This window comes from Gopherus evgoodei, chromosome 5 (genome assembly GCF_007399415.2).
Source record: "Gopherus evgoodei ecotype Sinaloan lineage chromosome 5, rGopEvg1_v1.p, whole genome shotgun sequence".
NCBI lineage: Eukaryota > Metazoa > Chordata > Testudines > Testudinidae > Gopherus > Gopherus evgoodei.
Genome location: NC_044326.1, coordinates 19832569 through 19847661, shown reverse-complemented (window position 1 = coordinate 19847661; position 15093 = coordinate 19832569). Strand labels below are relative to the sequence as shown.

Below are 15093 nucleotides of genomic sequence, written 5' to 3'. Positions count from 1 at the left end.
TAACAATGGGCAAAAAAGCATATAATCAGTACACGGCTTGAGGCTAAGCAATATGTTGACAAGAGGAGCAGTTTGGGGTCAGCTGTGCCTCAGACCTTTAATGTCTAAGGACTATATGGGCCATATACCAAAAATGTCCTCTCTCCTGGACAGAAAATCTACTAAGTTGGTTTTTAATTTAATAGGGTACTTACTATGTGTTTGATGTCTGGATATAAAGCCAAGAGTCAGAACTGGATTACCTGAAATGAGGCAAGGCTGGGTCCAAGACAAAAGCAGGGCTGGGAACAACCAGACACAGGAGCTATCGCAGCCATAGGCAAATGCTTGAAACAAACAACTAAACAACTAAACTGTTGCTGGGCTGAATAGCAGTTCTGAGTACTCTTCCAGCCAATCAGGCAGCCTACTACAGGCCAGCTGCAGGCATTAGGTCACTCGGAGACTGGCTCTGTTGCAGGTTTTACTTCCTAACTGGCTCTGCAGGAGGATTTGAATCCTGTGTCTATCTGAGATTGGAGCTCTCATTAGAGCTAGTTGGCTGAGGGTCCCTCTAGATAAGGCAGAGATTAGAAGTTGTTTGCCTGGGGAAATTTCCATAGAAACTGTAATTGATTATATCTAATTTCTCAATTGCAATCAATTTTGTTACTGAAGCTGGCTACTTAGGTCCTACTGGATTCTCTATTGCCTTTGAATATCCAGACAGCAGAAGTAACCAAAAGATTTCCCCTCCCCTTTGATTAGCAGAGAGGCTAACTATTCCTTTTGGATATGGATCAACCACATACATCCACAGTTTTGCCTCTTCCAGATTGCATGTTTGACGACTATGCGCTTTACTTGAGACTACACTTTAAGACCACTTGGAACCTTCAGCAAGTGCATAATATGGTTTCCTATTTATTTACAAGTGTTTCATTCAAGGAGCTTTTTACCCCTGAGCTCCACAGATTGCACTGGATTCTAAATAGTTTATGGGTATAATTTAAGCTGTTGGTTTTGATATAAAAAGCTCATTATGGTTTGGGTCCTGTATATCTTAAACGCCACCTCTCTCTTCTGATTGCAACTGGGCAGTTGAGATTAGCTAGTACATGGAAGCTGTCTATCCCCAGGTCTGTATGGCTGAGTCTGGGTGGGGGAGGGTATTCTCAGGGGAGGGCACTGGAACTCACCTCACCCCTTTGTTCTGACAGAGCCTGTGTCTGTTGACTTTCTCCAGGACAGGTCACCCATTCATTTAGTCACTGTTCATACTCACTTACTTTTTTCATACCTCAGTTTGTGAGGTGTGGAATGACTGTGGCAGCACTGGTGGCAGAGCAGTCAATGTACGGTAGATGCCTATTGGATGTTCTGAGATTTGTGTTTGGTAATCTAGCGATTACTACACTGTGCATTGGCTACATTGAGAATAAATGAAATATTGTTACATACATTCAAAATGTCATTATCATCAGAAACACTTGAAAGTCTCTCCATTTTGACCTTGAATTTTGAAAGCTCAATATTGGCTACTTCTCAAGTGTTTAATACCTTGCAAGTGACCAGTTCCTAAAGGCATGGAGGCAGCCATTGGGTGTTCTGTGCTGGGAAGAAGATGAAGCAGGTTGACTCTTGCTTGAAATATGTACTCACTGGCATTGCCTCCTTCTGTGTAGGATCCCCCACCTCTCCTAGCCTGCTTTCCTAATGTGCCCTTTCCCACTATTGATTCCTGACTTTTTGCTCTACTAGGAACCAGCAGAGGAGAACTGGGATCAAGCAGGCTGGGGCAGGGGGGAATGAGCACAATACTTTCAACACAGGAGAATAGAAGAAGTAAGATACGTTACGTAAGATAGACAGGTCATGGGGTGGAGCTTTGCCAATGAGGGGGGAAGGAGATGGAAAGGGCTAGCAAGGTATCTTCTTCAAGAGATTAATAAGGGGGAAAAGGATGGGAAAGGGGAGGAAAAGAGGGTTTCTCTTTGGGTGGAGAGAGAGGAAGAGAAATCCCCTGGCTGGAAATCCTTATTCTAAGTTTAAACTAACATTCAAGAGAGGAGATAATATTTTACATATAGAGAAAGCTGTTTTTACCTCCAGAGATTTGAATAGTAGTTTACACTGAATTCAGCTACTTCTAGTCAGAATACACTCACTTTACATGTGATCTGATTAGTTTATATTACTTCAGGCTTTAATGTTACTCCTCTCTTAAGGGTCTAATCAAAAGTCCATTGAAGTCATAGGAAAGATTTACACTACTGTATTTATTATTAAATCAATGTTGATGATGTGCTCTGCACTATACAAGCATAATTGAAGATGGGTTTTATTCAGGGAGCTCACAATTTACATGTGAAAATCCGTCACAAATGATACACATCAGACATGTATAATTAAGGTTTTGTAACACTTATCACAGGAACCATACATCAAGTGATTTTCATGTTTAAAAATAAATCTGTGATTTTTGACATTTTTGGATTTTGCTCAGTGAGTGGGTGGCTCTGACATACACAACTGAACCAGATTAATGGATAATGTTCAGCCCTCTTGCCAAATTAAAGCATGTACTGCATGAGAGGCCAATAGACAGGCTGAACTCAGTATCAACACTGTAGGGACAAAGGACTAGACCAGTGAACTCCCAATGAGAGCAGTGAGCTTTTTAATTATGCTGGATTTACAAAAGTCAAAACTATGGCCTGATCCTGCAACCCTAATTTAGGCAAATAATTCTATTATGGTAAAGGGGCTATTCACATGGGGTAGCTGCATGAGGGTTTGCCAGATTGAGTGCTATATTAAAATGTCATCTGTTACTACAGCAAAAGCTAATGGTTCTAATAGTTTCAACAGGAAAATGAGGATTATTTTGGGTCCACAACAGTACCTGTGCCACTTCACATTGTTATTATGTTTCTATGACTTTAGCCCTATTCATAATGACCGACTATAACTTTTCCTAAACACACTCTGGATAAGACAGAGCTATTTTTGGCAGATTGTCTTCGCTAGACTTCATGGAATAAGTGTTTGAATGAAGAGAGGGAGGTTAGTTAGGACACATGGGCAAAATGTGGAATGAAGAAGCCATAAAGAAGGATATCAAAGGATTGTTTAGGAACGCGTATTAGAGGAGTATTAGTATTGACAGGAGAATAGTACAAAATGTCAGCAGGGATGTGGCCTTGAAGGTGAGTACCAGATATTAAACTGCTTTATACTTATTATCTAAAAGAATCAAGATGAATTTTCAAAAAATTCAGTTTGAAGTGTTAACTGGGCTAATCAGACTGAATGCACTTTGATGCCTAACAGGTCACACCATATAAACACAAGCCTTTGCTTGCAGTTAGCATCTGGTTTTATGAACTTTGATGCCCACAGTCTGCGTGTCCAAGATCAAAGTTTAAAAAAATTAACAGTTTGTCTGCTGTTACTACAAACTGTATATTGTACTATTTAACCTATGTTCTCACTGAAAACATTCCTGCCAATTTAATTAATTTAAAATATAATAAATCTTTAGGTTGCAACGAATTTAACTATAACAAATCAAAATGTAGATTTCTTTTTAAGAGTTGATTAAGTCTGATAATTCAAAGGGACCTGTGATGGGATATCTATCCCACACAGATGGCGAAAGGGTTAATGTGGCCTGGAGAGGCTAGTTAATCCACCTGGTTGCACCTAGTGGGTGGGCCAGGCTTAATAAAAGATGAAGCCCAGGTAGAAAGGAAATGGGTTGTTTCTATAAAGAGGAAGACTAGCATAAAAGGGAGGATGTAAGGGACAAATTCCGCCAGTTCTCTATCAATAGTAGAGAGTAGAACCTGGAGAGACCCAGATAAGCTACTGGGGTGGAGCAACTTCTGGTGGTGAGCCCTGACAAAATGGTAGGATCTGGATCTCCAGAGAAGAAACTCAGGAGGATGTTTAACTGAAGAGGGGCTTCAGGAGTGATTTTACACCCTTAGAGAGGCCCTGACGGAAGAGGGCAGCAGAGGTGAAGGAGACTCTTGCAGTGGGGCTAAGGGAATGCCCATTGACAGGCAGATGGCCTTGAGAGGAAGATAGATATGGAGGATCCAGAGTAAAGCCTAGATTCAAGGGAGGTAACTCCTGAGGTAACTCCTCCTCTTCTCCAGAGGAATGGAGAGCTAGGGAGGACCCAGGATGGATTAAAGTTTAAGCCTGAGGGAGGGGGGAGAAGTTGCTTTCATTGTGTTTTGGTTTTCAGCTGGGTTAAAAGATTCCACGTAGAATCCCTGAGGCCCTTCTCTGACAGAGGTGTGGAAGGGAAGAGGAGCCCTAGAGGGTGGAAGATGGGGTATCAATGACCAATGTTGTGTGGGACACTTTGTTTGAGATGTTGGTACCCCACAAGGGGAGAGACTTTAAAATGACCTGTTTGGAGGGTCAAACCATGAGACAAAGTGAACCACTGTGGGACTGCAGCAATTGTCAGTAGGTGGTGTTAGCTAGGAGAGAGCTTCTACCCCACACCCTGCCAGGAGAAGGTGCTCTACCAGTGAGTCCACCCTTCTACATTACCAATGCATGGAAAAAAATCCCTTTTAGAACATGACATGGGGATGTTAAGTATTCAGCAAAAGAGATCTAGCATGGGTAAGATGCTGAATCAATTGTAGACTAATTTTGATCACTGATTTCTAATCATGTAACACAATGTTTATCTGCTGCTATCCAAAAATAGAAATCCTTAACCACATTTCATTTAGAATGATCATAACAGAAGGAGTAGGAGTTTTCTCTTATTTATAAAAAATGTGTCCACAAGGCTGGCACATCTTCACTGCAATTGTGTCCCTTCGCATTTTACTACTCATATTCTTTTCTTGCCACTTTACTCTCCTTCATTTTTAACATGTATTTGTTTGCTTGCCTCTTCTTGTTTTTCTCCAATTCACTACACAATTCCTTCTTACCATCTAACTTGAAAATATAACAGGGAAGAGGTCTTCCCAGGGCTGACCCTGTGCTACTGGTAGATTGGTTGGTGAGGATACAACCTGGCTTGCTCAAAGTAGCTCCCGGACTCTCTCCCTGAAGACCAAACTCAACCTTACCTTGAGAGCATATTCACAATCATTTCTGTGTGAGTAAGAATTCTGAATTAAAATCTAAAACCTTGGCCTTTCTGAAATTTTGTGGATGCCTAACAGTCAGCTTAAGTTCAACATGGCTAAAATAATACTCGTAATCTTCCCTGACCAACCCCTCCCTGCTACCTACTCTTGTGATCACTGTGGTCCCCACCACCACCCTGCCACTCACTCGGGCCTATATGGTATCATCTTTAGCTCTCACCTTCCTCAGTTCCTCACATCCAGCCTACATCTAAATCTTGTAGATTGGTTTCTGAAAAACACCTCTAAGTTCACACAGCTAAAACTCTCATCCAGATTCTCATCCTATTGTGTCTTGACTACTAAAACATCCTCTTCTCTGGTCTGGATAAAAGTAGGGTTGCCAGCTTTCTAATTGTAGAAAACCAAACACCCTTGCCCCACCCCATGCTCACTTCACCCTCCTCCACCCCCTGTTGCTCGCTTTCCCCCACACTTGCTCGTTTTCACTGCGCTGGGACAAGAGGTTGGGGTGTTAGAGGGGGTGAGGGCTCCATCTGGGGGTGTGGGCTCTGGAGTGGGGTCAGGGATGAGGGATTTGGAGTGCAGGAGGAGGCTCAGGGCTGGGGCGGGGAGTTAAGAGGGAATGTGTGCTCTGGGAGAGAGTTTGGGTGTGGGAGGGGATTCTGTCCTGGGGTTGAGGCATAGAAGGGGGTTCGTGGTGCGGGTTCCAGATGACGCTCACCTCAGGTGGCTCCCAGGAAGCAGTTGGCATGTCCCTCCAGCTCCTAGGTGGCCAGCGTGCCTTGCATCAAACTACTTATTCTTACTTTCAAGACTCTTCATGACCTATCCCTATCCTACTTATCGCTTATTCACTATTGACGCGTCGACTCCCATGTCCATCTGGTCAATGATTCCAACTTCCATTCTCCATTGGTTACATTTGCTCATAATCATCTTTGTGCTTTCTCCTATGCTGCCCATCGTGATTGGGAGGAGGAGCTTTCTGCAAACATCCACAATGCTACCTCATTATTCTCCTTCCCATCTCTCCTTCAAACTCTTATTTGCTGTTATGTGTACAAAAAACTTGACAATAGTTAAGTTGCTGGTGTGCAGCGATGACTGTGTATCATGGGGATGACTGTTTCTTCAAACTCCCCAATTTGTCTGTATCCATCTGCTGTTTCTTGTCTTCTATTTAGACTGCAGACTCTGTGGGGCAGAGTCCATCTTTGTTTATTTATACAGCGTCCAGCACTACAGGGTCCTGGCCCATGACTAGGGGTCCTAGGTGACATGGTAATCCAAATAAACTCTCATTTTTTTTCCAGATGTGACTGCAAGGCTTTGCTGATGCATTATCAAAGCAAACTGTGTAAATGAGACCTATCCCAGAATGTACTGTAGATGGCATCAAGTCTAATGAAAAGTACACTACTAGAGCTACCGTTATTCTTTGCATCTCAGGGCACCTTGCAAGATAATAAAATGAAATTTTAAATAGCAGCTCACAATTATGACTAACCCAGTCAGATGATATTTGGACTGATAGCGTTTTATAGTTAGTTTGTAAATACAGGGCCAAATTCTGCTCGTAGACACACCAATATATATACCCAGTGATGAGCTGCCAAAATCTTAACAACTGGTTCCCTATAAAAAGTTCTGATTTAAGGGGGGAGGGTGTGGGGGGAGGGGCCAGGACAGGGGGAGACATACCCATGGGGCCAGGGCCCCCTGCAGGGCCTGGGGCAAATTGCCCCACTTGCCCCCTCACCAGCCCTAGAGCTTGCAGCCCCCTCCCCCCTTACCCTGCTGGCAGCTCAAAGCAGCAGGACAACACAGGAGTTCAGCTGAGCTGCCCAGCTGCTGGCCATGCTGCAGCTCTGCGGGGGAGGCTGGAGGGAGACATCCTCGTGGGGCCACGGGCAAATTGCCCCACTTGCCCTGCACCCCGCGGCCCCGGAGCTTACAGCCCCTTTATCTTACTGGCAGTCCAGAGCTCAGCTGAGCTGCCCGGCTGCTGGCCATGCTGTGGCTCTTTGGGGTGGGGGTAGCAGGGGAGGGCCTGAGGGGAGACATCCTCGTGGGGCCAGGGGCCCCTGCAGGGCCCGAGCCAATTGCCCCACTTGCCCCCTCCCCTCCCCTCTGGCCAGCCCTGGAGCTTGCAGCATGACATGTTCCCCCCCTGCCACCTTGCCAGGCCTCTCAAAAAGAGGCAGCAGGACAACTCCAGGGCTCAGCTGAGCTGCCCAGCCGATGCCAGCAGCTGTCCACACTACAGCTGGGGGGAAGCAGGGGAAGGACCGGGGGAGCCTCAGCCTCCCCAGCTGGGAATCCTGGGAGCAACAGGATGGTCTGGCCCACGGACCGGAGTTCTTTGCCCACTCTCTGGTCCTTTAACAACCGGTCCTCCACAGAGGTCTAATTTTAGCAACTGGTTCTTGGGAACCTGTGGGAACCGGCTCCAGCTCACCACTGTATATACCCAGAATAACTCCACTCCCTCCTGACTAAAGAACATCGTAGCAACACAAACATCCACAGATGCCAGGAATTAATAATACAGTTTAAATAAGGACTGCTGGAGATCAAGCAGAAAAAGAATTTACTATCAGAAGTGTAAAGTATTGACTTGCAAGAAGAATCTATTTATAATGAAAGACTTTGTACAATTCCAATTTGGAATTTAATTGACAGTAAAGCAGAAAATATTTTAATTTTGACTTTCAAGAATTTCTGTGACACTGATAAAATACAAATGACAGGTGACAAAAGAGTGTAGAGAAATAATATACACAGGTGCTAGTCTATTTTCCCCCGCCTCCCATATAACAGCCCATTATGCAAAATAAGAGGAAAGAATAAATCACAATCAAGAGAGCTTTCCTTGAAGAATGAGTTATAACTGCATGGTTTCTATAGCGACTTTTATAAAAAGTTGTATGTAAAAAGGAATCTCATTTTCAGGGATAAAATGACAGCAAAAATACTCGGGGAGGGAGAGTAAAGAAACAAATAGCAGAATTTAGACAGTGCAAGTATCATAGGGACTTTTGCCATATCCTTACATTCAGTCTTCCCTGTTCCTCCTTTTTAAAAACGATGTGTAAGGAAGGTTGATTCCATTGTGGTGCTTTTGTCTTTACCTCTCCCACTCTAGAGTGGGAGGTACAATTTAACTGTTCAATAAATGTGAAGAGAAATACAGAGGTGTTGATATAGCACTTTCCCTCCTTTCCTCCAACCTTCTTCGAAAACTGTGAATGAACAATTTAAATGCCCTTATTCTTTGCTGTATGAAGAGCAGATGAAGTTTCCTATCAAAATTATTCTGAGTCAATACAGTTCAGGTGTGGAATAAATGCAATAGAAAGTGTTCATTATATAATTTTCATACCAAAATCTGCTCTGTTACACTGGTACAACTCCACTGCAGCGACATAAAAGGGATGCCCACATGTAAATAAAAGCATTGTGTGGCCCATGATATCTACTGCTAAGACTACTAAAATGATGTTGCCTTGGTGCAAACCCATCCGAGCATTGTAATGGAGATTTGAGCTCCAGATGCCGTAAAAGAACTAAGAAGACAGTAGTAGGAAACAAGACCATTTTAAAAAAAGTGTTGATGGTAAACAAAACATTACCATTTAAACAAAACCCAAACAGGGTTAACTTTGAACCTTAGCCTGAAGTCCTTCGGCTTGATTTCCACTGCTTAGCACTCTGTGTAGCTATTTACATCTGTACAAAGAGGATTTAAAAGACTATTCAGTTAAAAGGGTAGCATTTGATACCTGCTTTGCATAGATGGAAAGGACTACATAAGGCGCAAGGCTGTGGAGAATCAGCCCCATGTGCTGATCCCAGTTGGAGTACTGACCAGTTAAGGACTGCAGCGTTGGGGTATTGTTAGGGTGACCATACATTCTGGTTCTGGACCATAAATACAACTTTTTGCATTGTTCCAGTTGGTTTACTTAAACTATATTGGCCAGAAGGATGTCTAGCTTCTCTCCAACCTCTCTTCTTTCCTTTCCATTGAGATTAGACACACTACCCTCCCTATCTCTAAGCTCCTTTTGCTTCCTTTTTGATTCTGTGGCCCTTCTTTGAGGGTGCACCATCTGCAGGATATAGACAATCTGAGGCAGAATTTAAAAAAAAATGCAGGAGGTTGCCTGGCAAGTGCCACACTGAGCCCAACATAGAGGCAGCTTCTGGTCTAGACCAGTAGAAGTGAAAAGGGGAAGCAGTACTGGAATAGGAGCCAGGGACCAGCGAAAAGAGGTTGAATGAAAGTAAATAGGATGATAGTAATATACATCCATCAGTTGTATGTCCTCACCCCAAACAATCCCATATTACTTACTTCTTCCCATCTAACTACAGTATCTGTCTAAGGAGGTTATGTTACCCATTACTGGAGTATCTGAGCACCTCACAACACTCCTATAAGGCAGGGAAGTGCAACTTATTCCCATTTTACAGATTGGGAACTGAGGACAGAGGCTAAGTAACTTACAAGGTCACACACAGTCTGCAGAGGATCATGGACTTGAATCTACATCTCCCGAGTCCTAGTACCCTGGACCGTCATTCCTCTCTCTTCCTCTAGTCCCCAGTGACAAACACTATCTGTTATCAATCTCTCTCCCATCCTTGCTCATGCAAACAATCCCCCTTTTCACCCACCCTTTCAGCCACAAGAGCCTAACCCATCACCCCAACTACCAAAACCATTTCCAGTACCTTCCACTACTGAACCTCCAGGCCAAGGTGTCTCATTCAAATCCTCTCATACCAGTTCCCTGGCTCCTGGTGACAACTATAAGAAAGTGGCCCTGGTTTGGGGTTTGAAAATCTGGTCACCCTAGATATAGGTTAACATTATAAAACACATAGGAAAATTCAGTGTAATTCAAAATATTACATTAGAGAAGGAACATCTTTACATTTAAAAAGCTCCCACTAAAACTGTGAAATCCACCAAGGATAAACTGGCACTTAATGTACCTGTAAAACCTTAGCTGACTCATCCAAGAGATGCTCTGTGCTCTCATTTTCAGGATTAAATTTGTTAAGCTGCTGGACCACTATTTCAATATGTTTTTTCGGGCTGGCCATTTTCACCACGCAGAGTCCTATAAATAAAGTAAATCATTAAATTTTCATGGCTCCTTCAATTGCAGCATAATGTATGTTGATAGGCTTGCAGAGACACACGTACTGCAGTACTGTAAATGGGAACATTCAGGTTAAGCCTTCAAAATCCCAACTGCCCAACCAGAAGAGTTAACAGAAGGAATGACCAGACGCTATTGACATCTATAAAATAAGTGACAAATGATGAGGCCTTTTTTATTCTGACAATGTCTCTTTAATGATCATTAGGATAACATTTTCAACTAATTTCAGTACCAGGGTATTGGGTGAAGATTATATCTAAAATGTATATTGGAGAGAAACAGTAACTCTAGCATGCATACTTTATGGGCCAATTTCTGCCCTAATTTAACCCACAGAACTTTCCTATTGAGATGTAACTGAAGACAAAACTTTAGTCTTAAATCCAGTCTTAGGGAAACAACTCAGGATTGCACAATACCCCCTTACTCTGTTCCCTTTCGCTCCTGCCCCTTTGTCTGCTGACAGGGCCAGCTTTAGGAAGTGCAGGGCCTAATTCGAACAGTTTTGGCGGGGCCCCGGCAGGGACGACTTAAAAAAAAAATGTCAAAAAACACGTGAAGCTTGTACTCACTGGGCGGTGCTCCGAGTCTTCGGCGGCACTTTGGCGGCGGGTCCTTCACTTGCTCCAGGTCTTTGGCGGCACTGAAGGACCTGCTGCCGAAGTGTCACCGAAGACCCTGAGCAAGTGAAGGACCCGCCGCTGAAGTGCCACTGAAGACCTGGAGTGTTGCCAGGTGAGTAAAAATTATAAAGGTGCCTCTAGCCAGGGAAGGGATTCTCACTGGGCATGGGGCCCTCTTAAGTGCGGGGCCCGATTCGGGGGAATTGGTGGAATAGGCTTAAAGCTGGCCCTGTCTGCTGACATCCCTCATTATGCTATGTATTACTCATATAAGCAACAATCTGTGGAACTGGCTCCCTAGACTTAAAAGAAGTCTCTGTCCTGAGAACATTTTTCTGTACATCACCATGCCTGTTTACATTGCCAGGCAAACATTAATAATGTTCAGTGAGTAAAGTCATTATCTTAGTCCAGTCATGCAAACCAAAATTATCACCAGTTTAATGTTTTCATAGTGAAAATAAAATGTTAAACCCTCCAAAATCTTGTATTTAACATATTATCATACACTTCTGTTAAAAAAAGAATGATTGATCAAGATTCTAAAAGGCTGTTAGAATACTTCCTAATATAAAGCTTCTGTACCTTGCCTTCCAGCACTACTATGTTTCACTAAAATTGCCATAATATGTTTAAATACTAATCTCAAACTGTTGAAAGGAAAATTAGTTTGTGTGATTGTTTAATATGGGCATATAGCTAACGGATCTGATTAAAACAACTGCTAACTAGTAAAATTTCTGAGCAGTTGTATTATTATTATATAAATGTTATAAAGCTACCTCATGTCTTTAAGGGACAGCCTAGGTGTGAGTGGTGCCACAGAGTCACTCTGCCACAGAAAAAGCATTAGGAAGCATTCTGCTTCAGGGAAAACACCGCCCAGAACCATCCAATGTGCAAGAGGAGAACATTCACTTCTATATCCTTTTATGGGGTATAATTTGCTCCACCCAAGAATGCCAAAATTCTTTCAGGCTCTAAAGATTTAGATAAGGGTGCATGGTGGGATATGTATCTATGTGGTTATTCAGACTGCCCTAAGGCTTCCAATCCAACTCCCACTGAAGTCAAAGGGAGTCTTTCCATATGCTGTAATGGGAAGAGGTTGGGGCCCTCACCCTCTGAACATCCTGAGCTTCACACATCCCCAGTAAAAATTAAAAAAAAAATTGAAAATAGTTAAATGAAAACCAAGGTGTTTGAAGCTCTGTAATTAACAGTCAGAACCCCTGATACAGGTACTATGTAAAAACATTTTCTTAACGGCAGCAGTTCAGTGAGTGACTATATTTAAACAGATTGACTTTAACAGGTTTTATTTTAAAAAATGATTATCAGATTGTTTGTTTATTTTTGATGCTGGCTTCAGTCAAATAAAACAGAACTAAATTCACAATAAGATGGAAGGGCACTAAAAATTAGGAGTTAAAACCACAAGCTGGTGCCTCGGCATCCTTCTGTTTGCAAAGTATAATAGGAGATTATATTTTCTAATCTTGAGCTATTAAAAAGTTTTCAGTGTCAACAGACATTTTACCCTTCACTACCATATCCAGAATTTCAATTATTAGTCTTAAAAGGTTGCAACCCATTTACGTCAGTGGAACTACAACACCTCCTTAAATCAGGACCAAAAAGGGTTTTTGTGAAATTCAGTGAGATTGAGTAGGTGCTGCTCAAAACGACCCAGATGCTTTTCTCATCTATGTGGCACAGAAGGAAACAAAACCATGGAAACTGCAAAGAATGTGGGGTAAAAAGTTCCACAGAAGGGAAATATGACTACAACAGAGCATCCCCACTTATTATATAACTTTCTGCACCCCTAACATTTAATCACACCACTTTATGGCCATAATCAACTGGAGTCAGGGTACAACTTCTCTTTGCAGCATGCTTTTGTCTTAGGGCAGCATAACTTTAGATGGAAAAGGGGTGTGTGTGTGTGTGTTTTTTTTTTAACCACACAAGTGGTATGGATGTACAATAGCAGTAATTCTAATGTGTGCTGACTGGTTAAAGGACCAGATCCTACATTTGATATTTTCTGACACATCCTACCATGAATATATTTTAAAGCGTGTAGTTGCATGCTCTGTAATATGCATAGTAAAAATATTGTGCTCTTATATAGCATTATTGTATCTGATGATCTCACAGTGCATTCTCACAGCTATTAATCCTTACACAACAACCTTCAGGCAAGTCAATTTTATTATCCTCATTTTACAGATAGGTAAACAAAGGGACAGAGTGATTAAGAGTGGTTGTCCAGGGTCACCACAATCAGTGGCACAATTAGGAATAAAGGTCAGCAGTCCTAACTCTCAATATTCTGCAAAATACAGTCAAAATATTATAGTCTGTTCTTTTTTTTTCTATTATATTTATAGACATCTAGTCAGCCACTAGAATTCTGGTTAAACTATACAGTGAACATTTTTTCCCCCTTCAGTGATGCACATGATCACACATCTTAACCATTTTTGTCTTATCTCTGTTTTGTCTGTCAAAAGTATACATTTATGGTCATGTATGTAACAGATGCTGTTTGTCTGTGTAAGCCATGTCTGCTCGGTGTGGCTAGACCAACTAGACTGAACCTGCTATAGCCTTGGCTAAGATAGTTGAATTTTTTTAGCTTACGTGGTAAAGATTCAAAGTATTAAGATCCAGAGGTCCCTCCCAGCTTTGATCCCTGCTGGCAATGACTCACACAGGGGCATTGGCATTACAACTGGTGGCCTCTATAGTAAACTGAATTGGTAAGCCTCTGAAGCGCATAACATGCTTGCCTGGCCAGGGAGAGTATGTAAGCTATTATGCCCACTTTGTGTGGCACTTTGTGGTGGTGGCCAGGCCGACTAGACATCTGAGCTTGGTACAGCCACTACTAAGAGAATAGGCTCTTTTAGATCAGGCAGCAGAGGATCATTTATTAAGCGCCTGATGTACCAAGTTTGATCCCTACTGCTGACAACGCACGCTGGGGTGTAAGCAATTATAACTGCTTTGCCCAGTGATGTCCATTATAGCAGTGGTTCTCAACCTGGGGTCTGCAGACCCTGAGGGGCCTGCAGACTATATATGAGATCCATGAAAGGTCGTTGTTACCATAAAATAGTGGCTCTTAACCCTTGGGAGTCTACATACTATTTCCAGATGGGTTTACACCTCCATTCAAAAAGTTGTAGGGGTCTGTAAAGGAAAAAAGGTTGAGAACCACTGCACTATAGAATGCTTACATGCTAACAACCCCAGAGAATAATAGCGTTTCATGTATTTTATAGTGTTGTAGCTATGTTAGTCCCAGGATCTGAGACACAAGATAGGTGAGGTAATATCTTTTACTGTTGGTGGAAGGAAGAAGAGCTCTGTGTAGCTCAAAAGCTCATACTGTCCATCAACAAAAGCTGGTTGGTCCAGTAAAAGATCTCATGTATTTTTAGTACTGTTCATCCTGAAGGATCCCAAAGTGCTTCAGAAACATGCCTGTGGCTATCTTCCTGTCAATGTTATGCTTGTGGAGTACACTTTACTTGTCCTATTTTAGTAATTTTATATTGACATATTAGTTAAAATAACTGCATGTATGCAACACCCCTTCTCTACCCTCTGTTTGTTTCTTTGTTGGTCTCTCAGCTCCCATGATAGAGACCATGTTTGGAATGTGCCCAGTACACAGTAAGTGTGACCAGACAGAAACAAGGATGAAAAGCAGCTACCTCTGAAGTTGTAGGGGAGGCCATCAGCAAGTCTAATTAGCTCCTCAATAGGGTGGGAGAGGGAAAATTTTAACCAAGGATACTGAGGCACTTCTCTGGTCTTCTAACAAATAAATAAACTAAAGGCTGTTTTACTTTAATTTCTACACAGGGAGGGTGGACACAACTGGGCTTTTAAGGTTTCATCGCTGTTTAATTTGCAATGAAAGAGGTGACAGCGTTTGCGGTGTTTTTTTTTTTAATACTCACCACTGATGCCGAAAGCTCCAGGTGCCGGGATCAGCCCTGGTACAAAATAAGCACTGGGTTTCATCCTGAAGACTCTCACACAGTGAACTAAATAGCAGCGAGCCTCGGGGGCCGGGGGGGGGCTGGCTGGGGCGAGCCCTAAACAGGGGTCCCCCTGGGGCGGGCGAAGGGCCGTGGCGGGACGTTTGCAGTTGAAGGTGAAGGCATTGAA

The 15093-nt window shown here is 42.7% G+C and overlaps 1 protein-coding gene across 2 annotated transcripts in view; it reads right to left on the bottom strand.

Annotated features, from left to right (window-relative positions):
• The window catches only part of CFAP99 (cilia and flagella associated protein 99), a 92631-nt gene that overhangs the window by 77423 nt on the left and 115 nt on the right, over positions 1 to 15093 (bottom strand). Inside the window, exons 2-3 of one of the 2 annotated variants that reach the window (XM_030565191.1) lie at positions 14883 to 14918; positions 10110 to 10237 (exon numbers count right to left, since the gene is read on the bottom strand). In XM_030565191.1, the coding sequence (XP_030421051.1) occupies positions 10110 to 10220 (111 nt within the window). In that variant the 5' untranslated portion in view covers positions 10221 to 10237; positions 14883 to 14918. The remainder of the gene's footprint in view (positions 1 to 10109; positions 10238 to 14882; positions 14919 to 15093) is intronic. The other variant, XM_030565192.1, reaches the window with a different exon arrangement.